Source organism: Columba livia, chromosome 1, assembly GCF_036013475.1.
Source record: "Columba livia isolate bColLiv1 breed racing homer chromosome 1, bColLiv1.pat.W.v2, whole genome shotgun sequence".
Taxonomy (NCBI): Eukaryota; Metazoa; Chordata; class Aves; order Columbiformes; family Columbidae; genus Columba; species Columba livia.
This window is the reverse complement of record NC_088602.1, coordinates 126,640,370-126,655,103: the sequence shown is the minus strand read 5'-3', so window position 1 is coordinate 126,655,103 and position 14,734 is coordinate 126,640,370. Positions and strand designations below refer to the sequence as shown.

At 49.3% G+C, this 14,734-nt stretch overlaps 1 protein-coding gene across 1 annotated transcript; it reads left to right on the top strand.

Annotated features, from left to right (window-relative positions):
• The first annotated feature begins 5,537 nt into the window (after positions 1 to 5,537).
• TRIM45 (tripartite motif containing 45) lies at positions 5,538 to 14,138 on the top strand. The gene is made up of 6 exons (XM_065077671.1): positions 5,538 to 5,962; positions 8,802 to 9,535; positions 10,557 to 10,686; positions 12,556 to 12,670; positions 12,889 to 13,015; positions 13,815 to 14,138. Exons 1-6 carry the CDS (start codon positions 5,628 to 5,630, stop codon positions 13,964 to 13,966), a joined length of 1,593 nt encoding a protein of 530 aa, XP_064933743.1. The 5' UTR covers positions 5,538 to 5,627; the 3' UTR covers positions 13,967 to 14,138.
• Positions 14,139 to 14,734: the final 596 nt, after the last annotated feature.

Genomic DNA, 14,734 nt, shown 5'->3' with positions numbered 1-14,734 from the left:
TTAGATCACTTCTCCTGTCTCAAATATCACTGAAGGGGACATAAAAAGGTTACTGGCCTGACAGATCACATAAAACTTGCTTCCTTAAAAAACCTGGCTTGAAAAAAAATCCATTTTCATCTTCTCTTCAAAAAAATGCAGGCAGGACTTAGGAGAGATTAAAAAGAATATATATAGCAGGCATAAAGCTAAAAGTGGCAGCAGGTGGCTGGAAAGCTGCAGGGAGGAGGGAAAAGCAGGAATGCCTGGTCAGAAGCCATAGCAAGGGCAAGTCTGCACAAAGCCAGCATTGCTGGGTGGTTTAGTTGCAGCTGCTTTTGTCTTCACAGAGCTGCTGTCAACTGAGAGGGATATTGCCTTACCACCTCGAACTCTGTTTTTCCTGTCAAAAATCTGGAGGACGAGTGCTGTTTCTTTCTGTGTTTCATGTGTTAGCAGATCTTTGTACCCTGTCTGCTTCCATTTTGTGTGTGGTGTTTGTGCCTCTTCCATTATTCAGTGAGCGACATGGGTTTAGTCTGCCAGGTGTGTTGTTTTGCTGCCTTCTTCCTCCATCTCTCCTACTGGAGTATGGGATTGATGCTGGACAGCAGGTCATGGAAATGTACTTCAGAGGCTGATATGAAAATGAAGAGACTTGGGCTTATGTTAAATGAGGTCTCTTGAGTTTCAGTTTAGTTTAGTCCCTTAAGCTCAACACCAGTCTGATGAGAGAAAGCTACTAGCAAATTTAAAAGACAGTGTATGAGCATACGCGTGAAGGGAGATGTTTGGTAGCGAAGTTGTTACTCCGAAGAGTGAGTACCTCCAACAATGCCTTGTAGAAAGTCTGAGTGAGATCCCAGAGCAGAAGTCCTCCTTCTCCATCCCAAGCAGTGTCCCCCAGCAGGGGATTGCTGTTGTCCTTCTGTCCAGCTGTCACATTCCTCCATGCCCTCGGCTTGCAGAAATTGTGTCATGTCAGCCTTGTCCTGGGGCAATGTGCTCATGTGCCCTCCAGGCCCAGCACAGGCAAAAGTCAACTTGCTCCTCCTTTTCTGATGGCAGACTTGCTCATTGCAGCTTGATTCTGCCATGTGGGATAGCGGTCCCACTCCTTCATCTCTGGTGACCTTCACCAACTGATAGAAAAGGAAGAAAATATGACAGTTGTGTGGCCTCACAAGTTATAGAGCACTGTCGAGTAGCTAAAACTGCTGCAGGAGTCAAAGGAGACAGGGATATGTGAACACAACTAAAGGCATTTTCTTTAAAATTTGATGCACACAGAAACTGTGTCTGAGACACTACACGTACAAAACCTGGAGCCAGGGAAGGGTCTTGTTCACAGAGAGCATGTTAATGACATCTACATTATGATTTATATCCAACCATGAGCCAGATCTGAACTTTCTTCATGCCCTGTGCTGAGGGGCAGCCTTGAGTGAACATCAGTGCAAGCAGAGAGAGGCAGCTTCACCCCTAGGCATGGCTGTGTCTGAGCCTGCAACCCTCCTGTCCCATCTGTCCTCACAACTGCACCACACACATAATGAAGGCATCTGGGCTGGGCACAGCATCCTTCTCAGGTGGAGCCTATAGCGTGGGGGGCAGCTGAGGCTCCTGGGAGGTGGGAAATGCCCAAACTCTGACAGCCGTCAATTGGGGTAAGTGTAGGTGCTCATGCTCTGAGAGCCCTGGGGCATCAGGCTGGATGCAAAAAGTGAGAGCTGAGGAAGACTCCAGCCTCTGTGTCTCAGTAAACAAGCCAATAATAATAGACTCTTGGGCCAGAAGCTGAAAGAACAGTACGGAAATGCTTCTCTCACCAGTCAAATGCCAGATAGTTTTAAATGCATATTTAGCTGAATGAGGAAGAGATTCTGCCTGAGTTGGGAGATGGTTGTATTCTCCAAGTGAGGTTGATATAAATGGAAAGAGCTGGGTGGCTGGGGAATAGACAACACAAAACATTTTTGCATGGGAACAAGTAATGATGTGTCGAGTACTCTCAGGATACCAGGTTGGCACCTCTGCCACATTCAGAGCCGTTTCTGAAACACAGTAGCTCCCAGGGCTGACAAATCCACTGTAAAACTGAGCTTGCTGGTCAATTGGAAAGCAACCAGCTGTCCCACCTTTCTTTTCTTTGTAAACTCCCCAAATAAGCCATTTTCCACCTTCCTCTGGCTGCCATTAACCCAGGCTGTGGCACTTCGACAGCTTCTGTGTTTTCTGTCAAGTTATCTAATATTTTATTTCTGAATAACTTTCAGACCTTCTTTTTTATCATCAGTCATCTTGGACTTTTCTGCAAGCCCCTGCATTGCAGGCCTGCTCCTTGCTGTCCTGTTCACTAATGACTTTGGCATCACTACCTTTTCAGTTATTTTAGCAGGATATCCAAAAACAGATCCCTAAAATTAACAGAGTAGATGGGGACAGGGAAACATGAAGTATCCCATTCCAAATGTAATGAGTCGTTTATACCCACACTACTCACGATGAGTCTAGGAAGGAAACCATGCTTTAAAGATTTTTTGGTACTTGATATAAAAGGTTTTACCAGTATTTCTTCAGAAAAATATAAGCAAGAAAGCAGCATAAAGCATAGCCCAGATTGAGCTAACTAGCAAACACAATAGGAATATTAGTCAGGAGTCCTTGAAGGGATGGGGGAAGGAAACCATCAAATCTTGGCTGTCTCTGTGTAATGATCCAGTGCTTAATGGTAGGAAACAAGCAGCAGATAAACAGGAAAAAAGAGGAAGGAGCTGGCAGGGAAAGTGCAGTAAGGAAAGAACAAGTCACCCAGAGCAAGTGCTCTGAGAGGCTGTGATAGACATCTTTAAGAATAGGAGCAGGAAAAGGAGTTTGAAGAGGACTCCATTCCAAGTAAATCTTGGGTCAAATGAGGCTAATTAGCCATTCGTCAGCACTTGTGAAATGCAGCAAAAGGAAAACATCATTGCCTGGTGTAATTTTAATGACACATTTTCATTGTTGCATTTTTGTAGCTATGATCCTTTATTGCCTGTCAGTGTTTATAAGTTAACATGGTATTTTTTTCATCCTTATGTTTTGTTCAGTTACAAAGCAAACTCTGAGTGATCCACGACAGGAGAGGGCCTCCCAGTCTAAGTCTTACAGTGCTTTTTAGCCAGTATGTTTCTTGAAGATACTTCGCAGGGCACCAGCATACATGTCCATTGAGTTGCCTTCCACAGGTTAGGCCTTGGTGGCATAGGGGCTTCCTCCACTGACTGGCAATAGCCAAGAAAGCAATATTATGGGGACAGTAACCAAAACTGAAGCACAAGCTTGTACTAAGGCAGCTCCCATTTGTCATTTTTTTTCTCCAGAACTTTCACTTCTCTTTTCTGTCTGAGTCTTGTGGAGCTCTCGTGACCATTCTCTCCAGCCCATTTCACTGTAGCTTCCTCTGGTCATATGGAGGTTGCTACTGCTGCATGCTGATGACTCATGGAGACATTACTTAGCAGTGATCTGTCCTGTCCTTCTGCCTCAGGGCAGATGATCAGATCAGATCAGCTGGGGTTGAACCTCAGATTTCCTCTGCAATTGCCAGCCAAGGCTTATTTCACCATCTTCTGCAGCAGCGGAAGATGCTGCTGTTCTCTAGGTAGTTTGCCTTTTCTACGCAAGGATGATATTACAATTCTTCTCCCAGTTTCTTCCCACAGCCATGCTTACAATGTCATTTGCTGTTTCTTCCATCAGCATGATTAAAAGAAATGGTCTTTCCTCTCTGACATTATCAAGTAAGTCATCTTGTCTCACAATTACTGCAACTTTGATTTTCTCTAACCTCCACAGCAACCACTTCACTCGCTAAGAGTTAATGTGAAGCAGGCTGCTTGGAAATATTTCTTTTTTGATTGGCTTCAAAGTTGTAAACACTCAATTGTGATCTAAAACCTTTATCTTGTATGTAAACATCAAAGACACAGAAGTATTTTAGAGTGTTGCACAAAGCAGGCAATATCTTTGTCAAGCCATTATGCATCAGAGGGGCATTAACATCCATTAAGTATTTACAGATCAGTAGGTTTAGATAATTTGCACTCAGCAGTCCTAAAAAAAACCTAAGTGGAGATCTCCCCTGCTTGTTGATTTTTAATACCGCTTAGGAAACTTAAAATCCAGAAGTCTCAAGTGGTGGTTATATCACGCTGGCATTCAAAAGGGCAGCAGGATAGGACAGATAAGATAGGCATGGTCCTAGGCAATCTAATGGAGAAGCTGGTACAAAGGTCAGTCATTAAGGGCTGAATGCAGCACACTATGGGAGTATCATTTGTGCTAGTCAACATGGTTTTGTAGGTACAAGCTTTTTTTTTAAAAAAAAATAAATTGAAATCAGTTTTGACAAAAGCAATCTTGCAGATACCATCCAAGTCCAAGAAGCTTCATGTAGGATTTGACATTCTGATTTCAAAGCCTGCCTTCTACAATATTCATAATTCCCAGGCAAAGTGAATCAGTACAATCATCAGTGGATCTCCACGGGCAGTCACAGTGAAGCCTGGCTGTGTTGCCAGGCTGTGTTCCTATTCCAGTTTTGCTGTTATTGCTTCTCGGCTGTTCAGCAAGCTCATTGGTCATCAGAAGGAAAAACTATGAATGCCTGAAGGCATCCAGTGCACCAGCAAACGGTCTGTAAAAAAAAATGCAGGCTCCATCAGGTGGATAACCTCAGTGGTTTGAGATGGAAGAACTGGAAAAACCAAAACTACCCAGGGTGGGTGTAGGAAGGGGGTTGTTTCCCAGATGACTGGCTCAGGAAAGACAGGAGCTGTCAGAGGTGGCAAGCAGCGAGAGAGGCTCTTCAGTGCCTCGGCAAGGAGGATGAGGACAAAGGATATAAAGCTACTGGAGAGCAGGCAGAGGAGGGCCACGAAGTTGGTGAAGGGTTTGGAGAGGAAGCCGTATGAGGAGCAGCTAAAGTCACTGGATTTGTTCAGCCTGGAGGACACTGAGGGGAGACCTCACCAAGATCTACAGTTTCCTCACAAGGGGAGGAGAAGGGGCAGGCGCTGATCTCTTCTCTTTAGTGACCAGTGACAGAACCCAAGGGAATGACAGGAAGATGTGCCAGGGGAGGTTTACGTTGGACATTAGGAAAAGGTTCTTCCCCCAGAGCGTGGTGGAGCACTGGAACAGGCTCCCCAGGGAGTTGTCACAGCCTCAAGCCTGACAGTGTTCAAGAAGAGGCTGGACAACGCCCTCAGACACGTGGTGTGAACTGTGGGGTTGTCCTGTGCAGGGACAGGAGTTGGACTCGATGATCCTCGTGGGTCCCTTCCAAATCAGGACACTCCATGGTTCCATGACAGCGGGCTGTGGAGACCCCTCTGCCTGGCCCGTCCCTCTGGAGGAGACCCGGAGGAGCTGCCAGCGGGGTGCCCGGGCCGCACCGGCACACCCGTCGCCCCTCACACCGCAGCCCCGGCACCTTTCAGCGGGCCCGGCGCCGGTTGGGGTACGACAGCCCCCCAGACGCCGTCTCCCCTAGCAACGGGGCAGCCCGCGCCCAACGGCCGGGGGCGGCGCGCGGGGGCGGTGCGTGGCGCCATGCTCGGCGGAGCGTCCCTGCCCGGCGGGGCCGCGGCGGCGGGGCTGCCGGCATGGCGTCCGGGCCGCGCTGCCCGGTGTGCGCCGAGCCCTGCGTGTCGCCGCGGCTGCTGCCCTGCCTGCACTCGCTGTGCGCGCCCTGCCTGCGGCGGCTTGGGCCGCTGGGGGAACCGGGCCGGGCCGCCGCCCGCAGCGTCCTCTGCCCGGTGTGCGACGCTGAGGTGGCGCTGCCGCCCGGCGGCGTCGGTCAGCTCACCCCCGACTACTTGGCGCTGGGCCGCGGCGGGGCGGCGGCGGCGGCGTGCGACCTCTGCGTCGACGGGGCGGCTGTGAGGCGGTGCCTGACGTGCGGGACCGACCTCTGCCTCTTCTGCTGCCAGGCGCACAGGTGAGGTGAGGTGAGGTGAGGTGAGGTGAGGTGAGGTGAGGTGAGGTGAGGTGGTAGCAAGGCCCGGCCCGCACGGGGCCACCTGGCCACGGGGTGTGCGGGGCGGCCTTCTTTCCCCTCTCGGGCTGCTGGAGGGCAGCGTGTGGCTGGGTGCAGCAGGCAGAGCTAGCCAGAGGGGTAAACCTGCATCCTCCAGTTCAGTCCTTAGCGGTTTCTCCCCACTAGCGTCTGCAGGCTTGCACCTGATTCAGTTGATAGCAGAGCAGAACAAGGCCCAAGGAAAACCATTTTGAAATTATTTCCTGGTGTGTAGGCAAGATTTCTAAGGATCTGAGTGCTACTGTTGTGCTCCTTTGAATAAGTGAGAGAGGTCTTAGGTTGAAGTCAGGAAAGTATGAATCTGAAAGCTGTTATGCAAATAATGCTAGAAGGCTTTGAAAATGTGCTTTGTACTCAGCTGGCGTCCAGCAAAGCTGCTAGCAGGAGGCTGGGCAGCCCTGTTCAGGCAAAGCCTTTAAGTCAAAACTCAGGCTGTGCTTTGCCTGTGGTGGTACCTGCTTGCGGTTTGCATCTCGGTTTAGCATCACTGGGCGAGGAAACTGGCAGCACTCCAACAGGCACAGGTGCCGGCAGAGAGCTAGCAGGATGGAGAGCCTCATGTGCTGTGCTGTCCCACTTTGGAGGAGGCACGTCTCCCAAGGAAAATGGGGAAGTTAAACTACTGGTCTGCCTCTCTTCACCTCCAGAAATGTTTACTTTGTGTATGTGCAAAGGCACCCTTAGGTGAAGTGAAAGGAGATTAGCAGGAGTCCTGACACTCGCCTGCCTACTGTGGTTGCTGCCTCCTGATGATCGACCTCTATGTGTGCCTGTTTACTGTTGTGTCCCATGTGTACATTTTCAGCATTTCTGTGAGGCTGGGAGCCTACAGCAGTAACACTATTGCTTCGCAGTGTGCCTGGTGTTGCAGCATTTAGTTCTGTTGGAATACAGAAAACCTGAAGAAGTGACAGCAGAAGAGAGCTGTGTACCTCAGAGAGGGTCATGCCAGTAAGGCAGGAAGAAGAGGTGCCTGGAACAGAGGTAGGAGCTGAAGAGGAGGTGGCTGCAGTAGCCTGTGAGCAGGGCAAAGGACAGGCAGCACTAGGGAAGAAAAGTGACAGGAAGTCTGAATGGTCTGCTGAAGCAAGGAGGTGACAGGCAAGGTCAGGCAAATGCCCAGTAACACTAGCCAGGGAGGCCTCTTAGACTGGGTTAATCCCTTCATATTTGCTGTTCCTTTCCACTTGATTAGCAAATTCTTTCCCCAGAAAGAACTGAGGCATATTCCTCGCTTCCTTGCCCCCCTGCAGATACTGGTGCCTTTGGTAAAATGGCTTAGACTCTTAGTTACCTTTCCACTCCAGGCTCTAATATTCATCATACCATTCTGATTAGCTAATGCCTCATAACTCATGCAAGCTGCTGGAGAGTGATAAACCGAGACCTTGAATAGCAGTCTGCTGCACTGACAGAAATAACTGCAGAGGGTATGAAGCAGTAGCAAATATGTCCCCGTGACCTGCTTCCCACATTTTTTACTGATATCATTTTTTCACCCCACTAGCGTCTGCAGACTTGCACCTGATTTAGTTGATAGCAGAGCAGAACAAGACCCAATGAAAACCATTTTGAAATTATTTCTTGGTGTGTAGGCAAGATTTTTAAGGATCTGAGTGCCACTGTTGTGCTCCTTTGAATAAGTGAGAGAGGTCTTAGGTTGAAGTCAGGAAAGTGTGAATCTGAAAGCTGTTATGCAAATAATGCTAGAAGGCTTTGAAAATGTGCTGGGCCCAAGGGAGATAAGTGGGACATGAAAGGAGTAGTATAAGGGCCATGTCCTACCCTGTGGTAAGATTGCTTTGTGTTGCCAGAGCAACTCTATAAAGCTTGGTCCTTAGAGTGTATCTTTGCTTATGACTTGGAGCTCCCATCACAACTGCCAGAAGTCATTAGTGCAGGATACAATGAAGGAGAGAGGCTTTTACATCCTGCTCAATAACTAGTTCCTAGTGTTCAAAACTGCATAAAATTGAAATATTCTTGTGCTGCCCTGTGACATGGTGGGTGTCTGGGTCATAACAGGTTATTTGTGTCCCATCTTTGGTCTTCTCTGAGCAGGACCAAGCTGGCGGCCAGAGGAGAGGGAGTTTGACTTTTGAAATATTTAATGTTTAATGACAGGCTGTCTTCTGGCAGTGGCCTGAACTAGATTTTCCCCAAGTGGATATTGGAGCTCATTTAACCTCAGCAAACTTAAAGCTGGTGAAAATCAGTGAGTTGATGGCTGAGGAGCCTGGCACCTCCTATTCCTCTCCAGAAATGACTGTCAGTGAGCGATTCTGTTTGGAGATACCTCCTGCCAGCTCTCACTTTGCAGGGCTCTTTGCCCTCCTGCTGCCTCTGTCATAGTTGGTTCTGGGGGTAATTGCAAATATCCCGCTTCTGTCAGGCTCCATGAAGGAGCTGCTGGCAGTAGCAGCCTGCCAGCCTGTTCCCCAGTCTGTGTGTGGCCATGGTGGGGCACACGATTCTTGTGTCTGAAAACAGTGCTGACTGCGTGCAGGGAGCCTGAGATCAGCTTCTAATGAGCTGCTTGTGGATGCTGTCCTCTTTTGTGTGGAGGCTTGTCCTCAGGAGACCATGAGTCGCTTCATGCAGAGTGGATTTCAGTAGAGGCTAGAGGGAGCAGCATACACTGTGACTTGCAGTCTGTACAGACTGGCATTCACAAGGGGTCTCAGCTGTTTGCATTTCATATCCAACATGCACAAAGTGATCTGTGGTTGCTCCCTTCTAGGAGACAGAAGAAGACAGCCTCTCATGCTGTGACAGAGTTGGAGAACACCAAGGACTGCAGCCAGGCTGGGAAGCCTCTCTTCTGCCCTTCTCATCCCACAGAGGAGTTAAGGCTGTTCTGTGAGCAGTGTGACCAGCCTGTGTGCCGGGATTGCGTTGCAGACAGACACCGGCAGCACCCCTGTGACTTCACTGGCAATGCCATTCACAGGCATGGGGATGCCCTGCGGGAGCTGCTGAAAAGCACCCAGCAGCACATGGTCACCCTAGAGGGTGTGCTCAGCCAGATTGATGACATGGGCAGTGCCATCCGCAGTCGTGCAGACGCTGTGGCCGCAGAAATCTGTCTGTTTGCCACTGGCTATGTGAAAGCAATTGAAGAGCACCGGGACCAGTTGCTGAAGCAGCTGGAGGACTTGAAGGTGCAGAAGGAAAACATGCTGCTCTTGCAGAAGGCCCAGCTGCAGCAGCTGCTGCTGGACATGAGGACCGGTGTGGAGTTCACGGAGCGCTTGCTGATGAGCGGCTCAGACCTGGAGATCCTCATCACCAAAGGGGTGGTGGGGAGCCGGCTGGCAAAGCTGAACAGCGTTGCTTACAACACCCAGCCCAGCGTGGACGATGGGATCCAGTTCTCTCCCCAGGAGAGAGCAGGGCAGTGTTGCGGCTATGAAGTTTTTGGGGTCATTCTCAATAAAGTGGTTGATCCAGCTAGATGTACCCTGCATGGGGAAGGTAATGGGCTGCTGTGCAACAGCTGAATGGGAACATGCTGCTCCCTGAAGTCACCTCTCTGTTCTCTGTACCCATGTGCTGTGTTGCTTAAGGCACTGTTGGCTCCGTGCTGTCCAGGCACTGACTAGGGGCAGAGCTAGAGCCCTGCCAGAGGCTGCATTGCTTGCTGAGGGCCTATGGGAGCCATGCTGGGCAGGGAGTCACAGAGCTGTCCCCAGCCAGATGTACAGAGTGTACTGGCGCTGCCTTCTGCAACATCACTGACCTCAGCATGGGGTGAGGTGCAAGAAGCGCAACCCATAGGCCAAAGATCACAGCTTACTCAGGGGACGGGAATGGCACCTGCAGTGCCAGCATATGATGCTCTCCTGGCATCCCCAGCTGTTCTGCAGCATGGGTTCAGGCAGATCCCCTCTGTGGCTGAGTTGGTTCATTCCCCTTACAGCTTCTCCTGAGATTGCCATGGGAATAACTGGCATCAATGGTTTCATGGGTATTTGCTTACTAAGGACTTGGAGTAGGGCCAGAAAACAGACAACATTCAGGCTAGCACACAGAGCACAGGCAGCTCTGGTCAGTAATGGCCTGCACAGGGCAGATGAGACAGACCCAGGGCTCGTTCAATCCCTTCTATGCCAAACTGTAAGTGCCAAGGTCTCTGAGGCTCCACAATGCTATTTCCCACACAGTGGGGCTGTTCCTCCTTCCTCCTGGTTGCATGGTGCACCTTGAGCCTTCTGTGAAGATGCCAGCTGGGCTCAAAAGGGCAGGCTGGAAGACCACCCTGGTCCATATGGACCTCTGGGCTAAGCCTGCTCAACATCTCTCAGTGCCTAAGGCTGTTCGCTTTCTCCTGATCCCCAGTTATATATTTACTTTACCCTGTGAGTGAAAGGAGCTGTACGCCTCAGTAGCAGAGTCCTGGCTCTGCTGTGATGGGGCTGCAATGCTTCAAAATAGGTGGGAGGTGGCAGTCATGGCTGATGTGAATCGTTTTTGGTCCTGTTTTTCTGCCTTGCAGGTCTTCAAAGTGCCCGTCAGAACAAGCTGACTGGCTTTACCCTCCTCTGCAATGACGCCACGGGGGAGCAGATGGGGCGAGGAGGAGAGGCTGTGAGGGTCACCATCACCCACAAGGACAAGAGGGACTGGTGGGTATTTCTCCTGAGAACTCCCCTGTCACTGGGTTTGCCTTTCTACCTCCCTTACCCTGGCTCCCTCCTTGCTGGGGCAGATGGGAGGATATGCTTCAGCATGTAGGTCAGAATCTGTAGGGGAAAAGGCACTACTATTCTTCCCATCGATACAGCAGTGCTTCCCTGCTGGTTATATTTGGTTGTGTGGAGCTTGACAATATTGGCCCAGACTTATATTGAGTGATTTGGGACTTAACTCTCAGTGGGTGTTAGACATTGTCAGAGGGAGCTGTTACTCCTTTGCACCCCTACCAGCAGACAGCCATGGCTCCTGTTTTTGTTAACACCTAATAAGCGTAAAACATCGCAGTCCCAAAATGACCATCCTGAGTCAGACAGTCCACCAAGCCCAGGAGGCTCTGACAGTTGATAGAAATGCCTAGTTCGTGTTTGGGAGAAAGAATCTGTGTCAGGACTTTATTGTGCTTTCTGTTGTAGTTGCAACCACTGACCACTTTAGCATGTTTGGAGGTTTTTCAGCAGAAGCAGGGAAGACCGAACTTGAGCTCCTAAGTTTTTCCACTGTGGAAACGGCTAATCAGAAAAAAAAAAAAAATTGTAACTGTTTCCAGGCTGCACTTGTTACTATAAAGCAGCCAGACACAAATTCAGAACTAATTGGGGGTCAATGCTTAGGAAAAGCATCTATTCTGTTTTATAGTACATACAATGTAGCTGGAGCAAGATGCTAGCATAACTTGTTCAAGAAACTGTGTTGGTGGGATGACCTGATGGAAAAAGGGACAAGATGCTAAAACTCCTTGCTATGCAGAGGTGTTGACAAGGTGTACAGAAGCAGTGCTGGCTGCACAGATGCTTATCAATAGAGCATCATTGTTCCAGTGTACTTTCTCTCTTTAGGTACACATACGACATAGGAAGGTTTGCACATGAGGATTATGTGGATTTTGCTTGGTGGCATAGAGGTCGCTGTGGCCACATTAACTTGATTTCTTGTTCTTGCGTGTATGCAGTTGCTGCATTCGCTGCTGAAAGCCGTCTGGCTTTGAGGCACAGCAGCTACAGAAGAGGGTGAAGTGTCACCACAGGATTCACTGCAGGAAATGATGTAGGCAGCTGTATTGATGTGAAATGGTGGGGGGTGGGGTATACAGCCTGTAAGTCTGGAAGATTATAAACTGTCATGTTGTGGGCACAAAATACTAATTAGCGGATATTAGGAAGAAGACCTCCCTCAATGCAAAGCTGCCTGATAACTGCCTGTGGAAAACGCTTTGCACCTTTCTGTGAAGCAGACAATCAGTCTCCTGGCACTCTGCCCACCAAGTTTCCTTGTGAAACCCAATGAGCTTCACTTTGGAAAGGCAGAGTTCACCAGCAAGGACCTAGAACTCCTCAGAGCATTGAAGAGATGGGGTCAACGCAGTTGGGACAGTGGTCGAAGTAATCCAAACAAGCCCCATTTATCTCCTGTCTTCTTCAGGGGCTTTTCTGGTGGTAACTGCTCTCTGAAGCTGTGAATTTACCCCAGTTCTGAGGGCTCTTATCTGATGGGATAATCTGACCTTCAAGTGTGCTCTCTGTCATCTGTTCTTTCAGTGCCCAGGGTTGCTACAAATCCTTGCAGTGCAGCTAGCTTTGTGTGACTTCCTTTGTATGATTAGTGCAGCTCCCAGTAGCAAGAGTGTGTGAAAGCTACTCAGTGCTTGAGCATTGCTCGTGCATCCTGTTAAGCTTGAGACCCACAGCTCCTGAACAAGGCTGAGGATAAGGAGCCAACTACAAATCTAGGCCAAAATATGGTTCACGTGTAGAGCAATTTCCTGCCAGTCACTGACTTCCTGGGCTTCTCTCTGTTCGTAGCGCAGTCATGCCAACAGTGTGTGATAACGGTGATGGGACCTACCGTATTTCCTACAGCCCTGAGGAGCCAGGCTTGTATGCTGTCTGCGTCTACGTGAAAGGGCAACATGTACAGGTAGCATTTCTTGTTTCTCTTGCACTGCTTTTTCTTTATTTACTGTTATTTTCCAATTATTTGCTTTAAATCTTTCTAAGGATTATCTTTACCACTTAGCAGTTTAAGATTGGCCTGAATGATCTCTGACTAGCAGGATCACACAGTTCGTTTTTGAAAACACAGAACATCTGATAGCATCCACTGCAGCAGCTTCTCTGCTTGTTTGTCCTTTGCAGGGCTCTCCGTTCACTCTGATGGTGAAAAACAAGTTCCGTGAGCACCCAGGTGTGTTTCACTGCTGCACATTCTGCTCAAGCGGAGGGCAGAAAGCTGCTCGCTGTGCCTGTGGTGGGACAATGCCAGGTGGGTTCTCAGCTTTCCCCACATTGCTGGCATGATGAAGTTTGTTGCCTTTGGTCCTATCTAGCATAGGTAGCTCTGAGTAGATACTCTAGCCAAGCTCTTGCCTTGCACATGCATCAGAACTGTGATAACTTGTATGTACATACGTTCTGGTAGGATGCAACTGCAGCAGGACATGCTAAGGGGCTTTGTAGCACACCCCGTAGACAGAGACCTGAGCCAACTCTGCAGGAGATGGGGCAGAGCACCCTTTCAGCCCTTCTCAGTCAGGCTAAGCCTCACTGCATCTATAGTGTTCCTGCTCCAGAGCTGTCATGCCCAATTCTGTACTCTGGAGAAACTGCAGTCCTCCTTCAGGATGCAAGTTCAACTCCCTTATTAATTCCAACCAGCTTCCCTGTCTTTAACCTGCATGTGTCATTGTGTATTTTACATGTTTTTAGTATAGAACAGACTTCTTCCTTTTCCCTTGCCTCGTCTGTATCTAGCTCTGGCCATCACCACTAGCAGCTGGCATGGAGTTCTGCAGACCTGTGTCTTGCATTACTCAGCAGGCAAGGGGACAGAAATATTAATCTGGGGAAACGGGTATTGGAATGGGAGGTCCCTCTTGTTTGTTTTTTATGGAGTCCTTTATGGAGTCCTGGCAATTTTGCCCTAGAATATGCTGTGCTCTCAACAGCATGTGCCCTCCTGTTTTACAGAAGTCCTGGGATTGAAACACTCTCTGAAAGCCTCTGACACACTGGGATATTCTGGTCCGTTTTGGGTTGAGCTGATATTTCTGCTTCTCTTGCAGGTGGCTACCAAGGCTGTGGCCATGGACACAAAGGTCACCCTGGCTGCCACCACTGGTCATGCTGTGGACAAGTGAAGGAGAGCTCAGAGTGTTTGGGTGGGCCAGCCAGCAACAACTCACAGAGGAGTTTTCTCAGGACAGTGACGCTCTGAGCAGCCAGGTGAGCTTCTGCAAGCTCAGGGCGCTGCTGCTCACTGCTGTGTGAGCACAAACCACAAGGATCCCTGCGATCACTGCATAGCCTCGCTGCCAGAATCCAACATCGTGATGGGTATGAGCTGAGAAAGGGGGTTGAGGGAAAATAAAATTGTGCCTTATATTTCACCCAGGGGTGTGTATGCATAGTTGTTTCATGCCTGAACAGGAGCAAGCTCTAGGAATTGTACTGCTGCCCCCACTTTTGAGGACTTGAGGCCCATGGGGTCAGGCTCTAAGGGGAAACTCAGTCTGAGCAGTTACCTCACAGGAGGGCCAAGATGTGTCTCCTTCTGCAGGATCAACAGGTTCTGCTGTCCTTCTTGAAGAGACCAAAGCTGCTTGTTGGGGCACATTCCAAAGGGTTCATGTTCGTACCTTGGAAAGGCTTGTCAGCCTGAATATGGCTTCTGCCTCGTTCTTACCTGTGCTGCTGGATTCCATCTTTGGATGTGCGCATGTAGCACAGTCACGCTCCTGGGAGCTGCTGTTGTTTGCAACTCTTGTATTTTCTCCAAGTAAGCTGTAGTTGCATTATGCCCTCCCTGCAAAGTAGGAGTAAGTCAGGTTGGTAATATATCCAAAGGAAATCCAAGGAAAACCCATGGCACTGATGGGAACAGGAATTAGAGTGTCATTCACCTAGACTGTATGTTATTGTATGTTTTCTACAGAGATGGTGTGCGACATAGCACTGCGGGGGTGGTGCTGGAGACAGAATCATA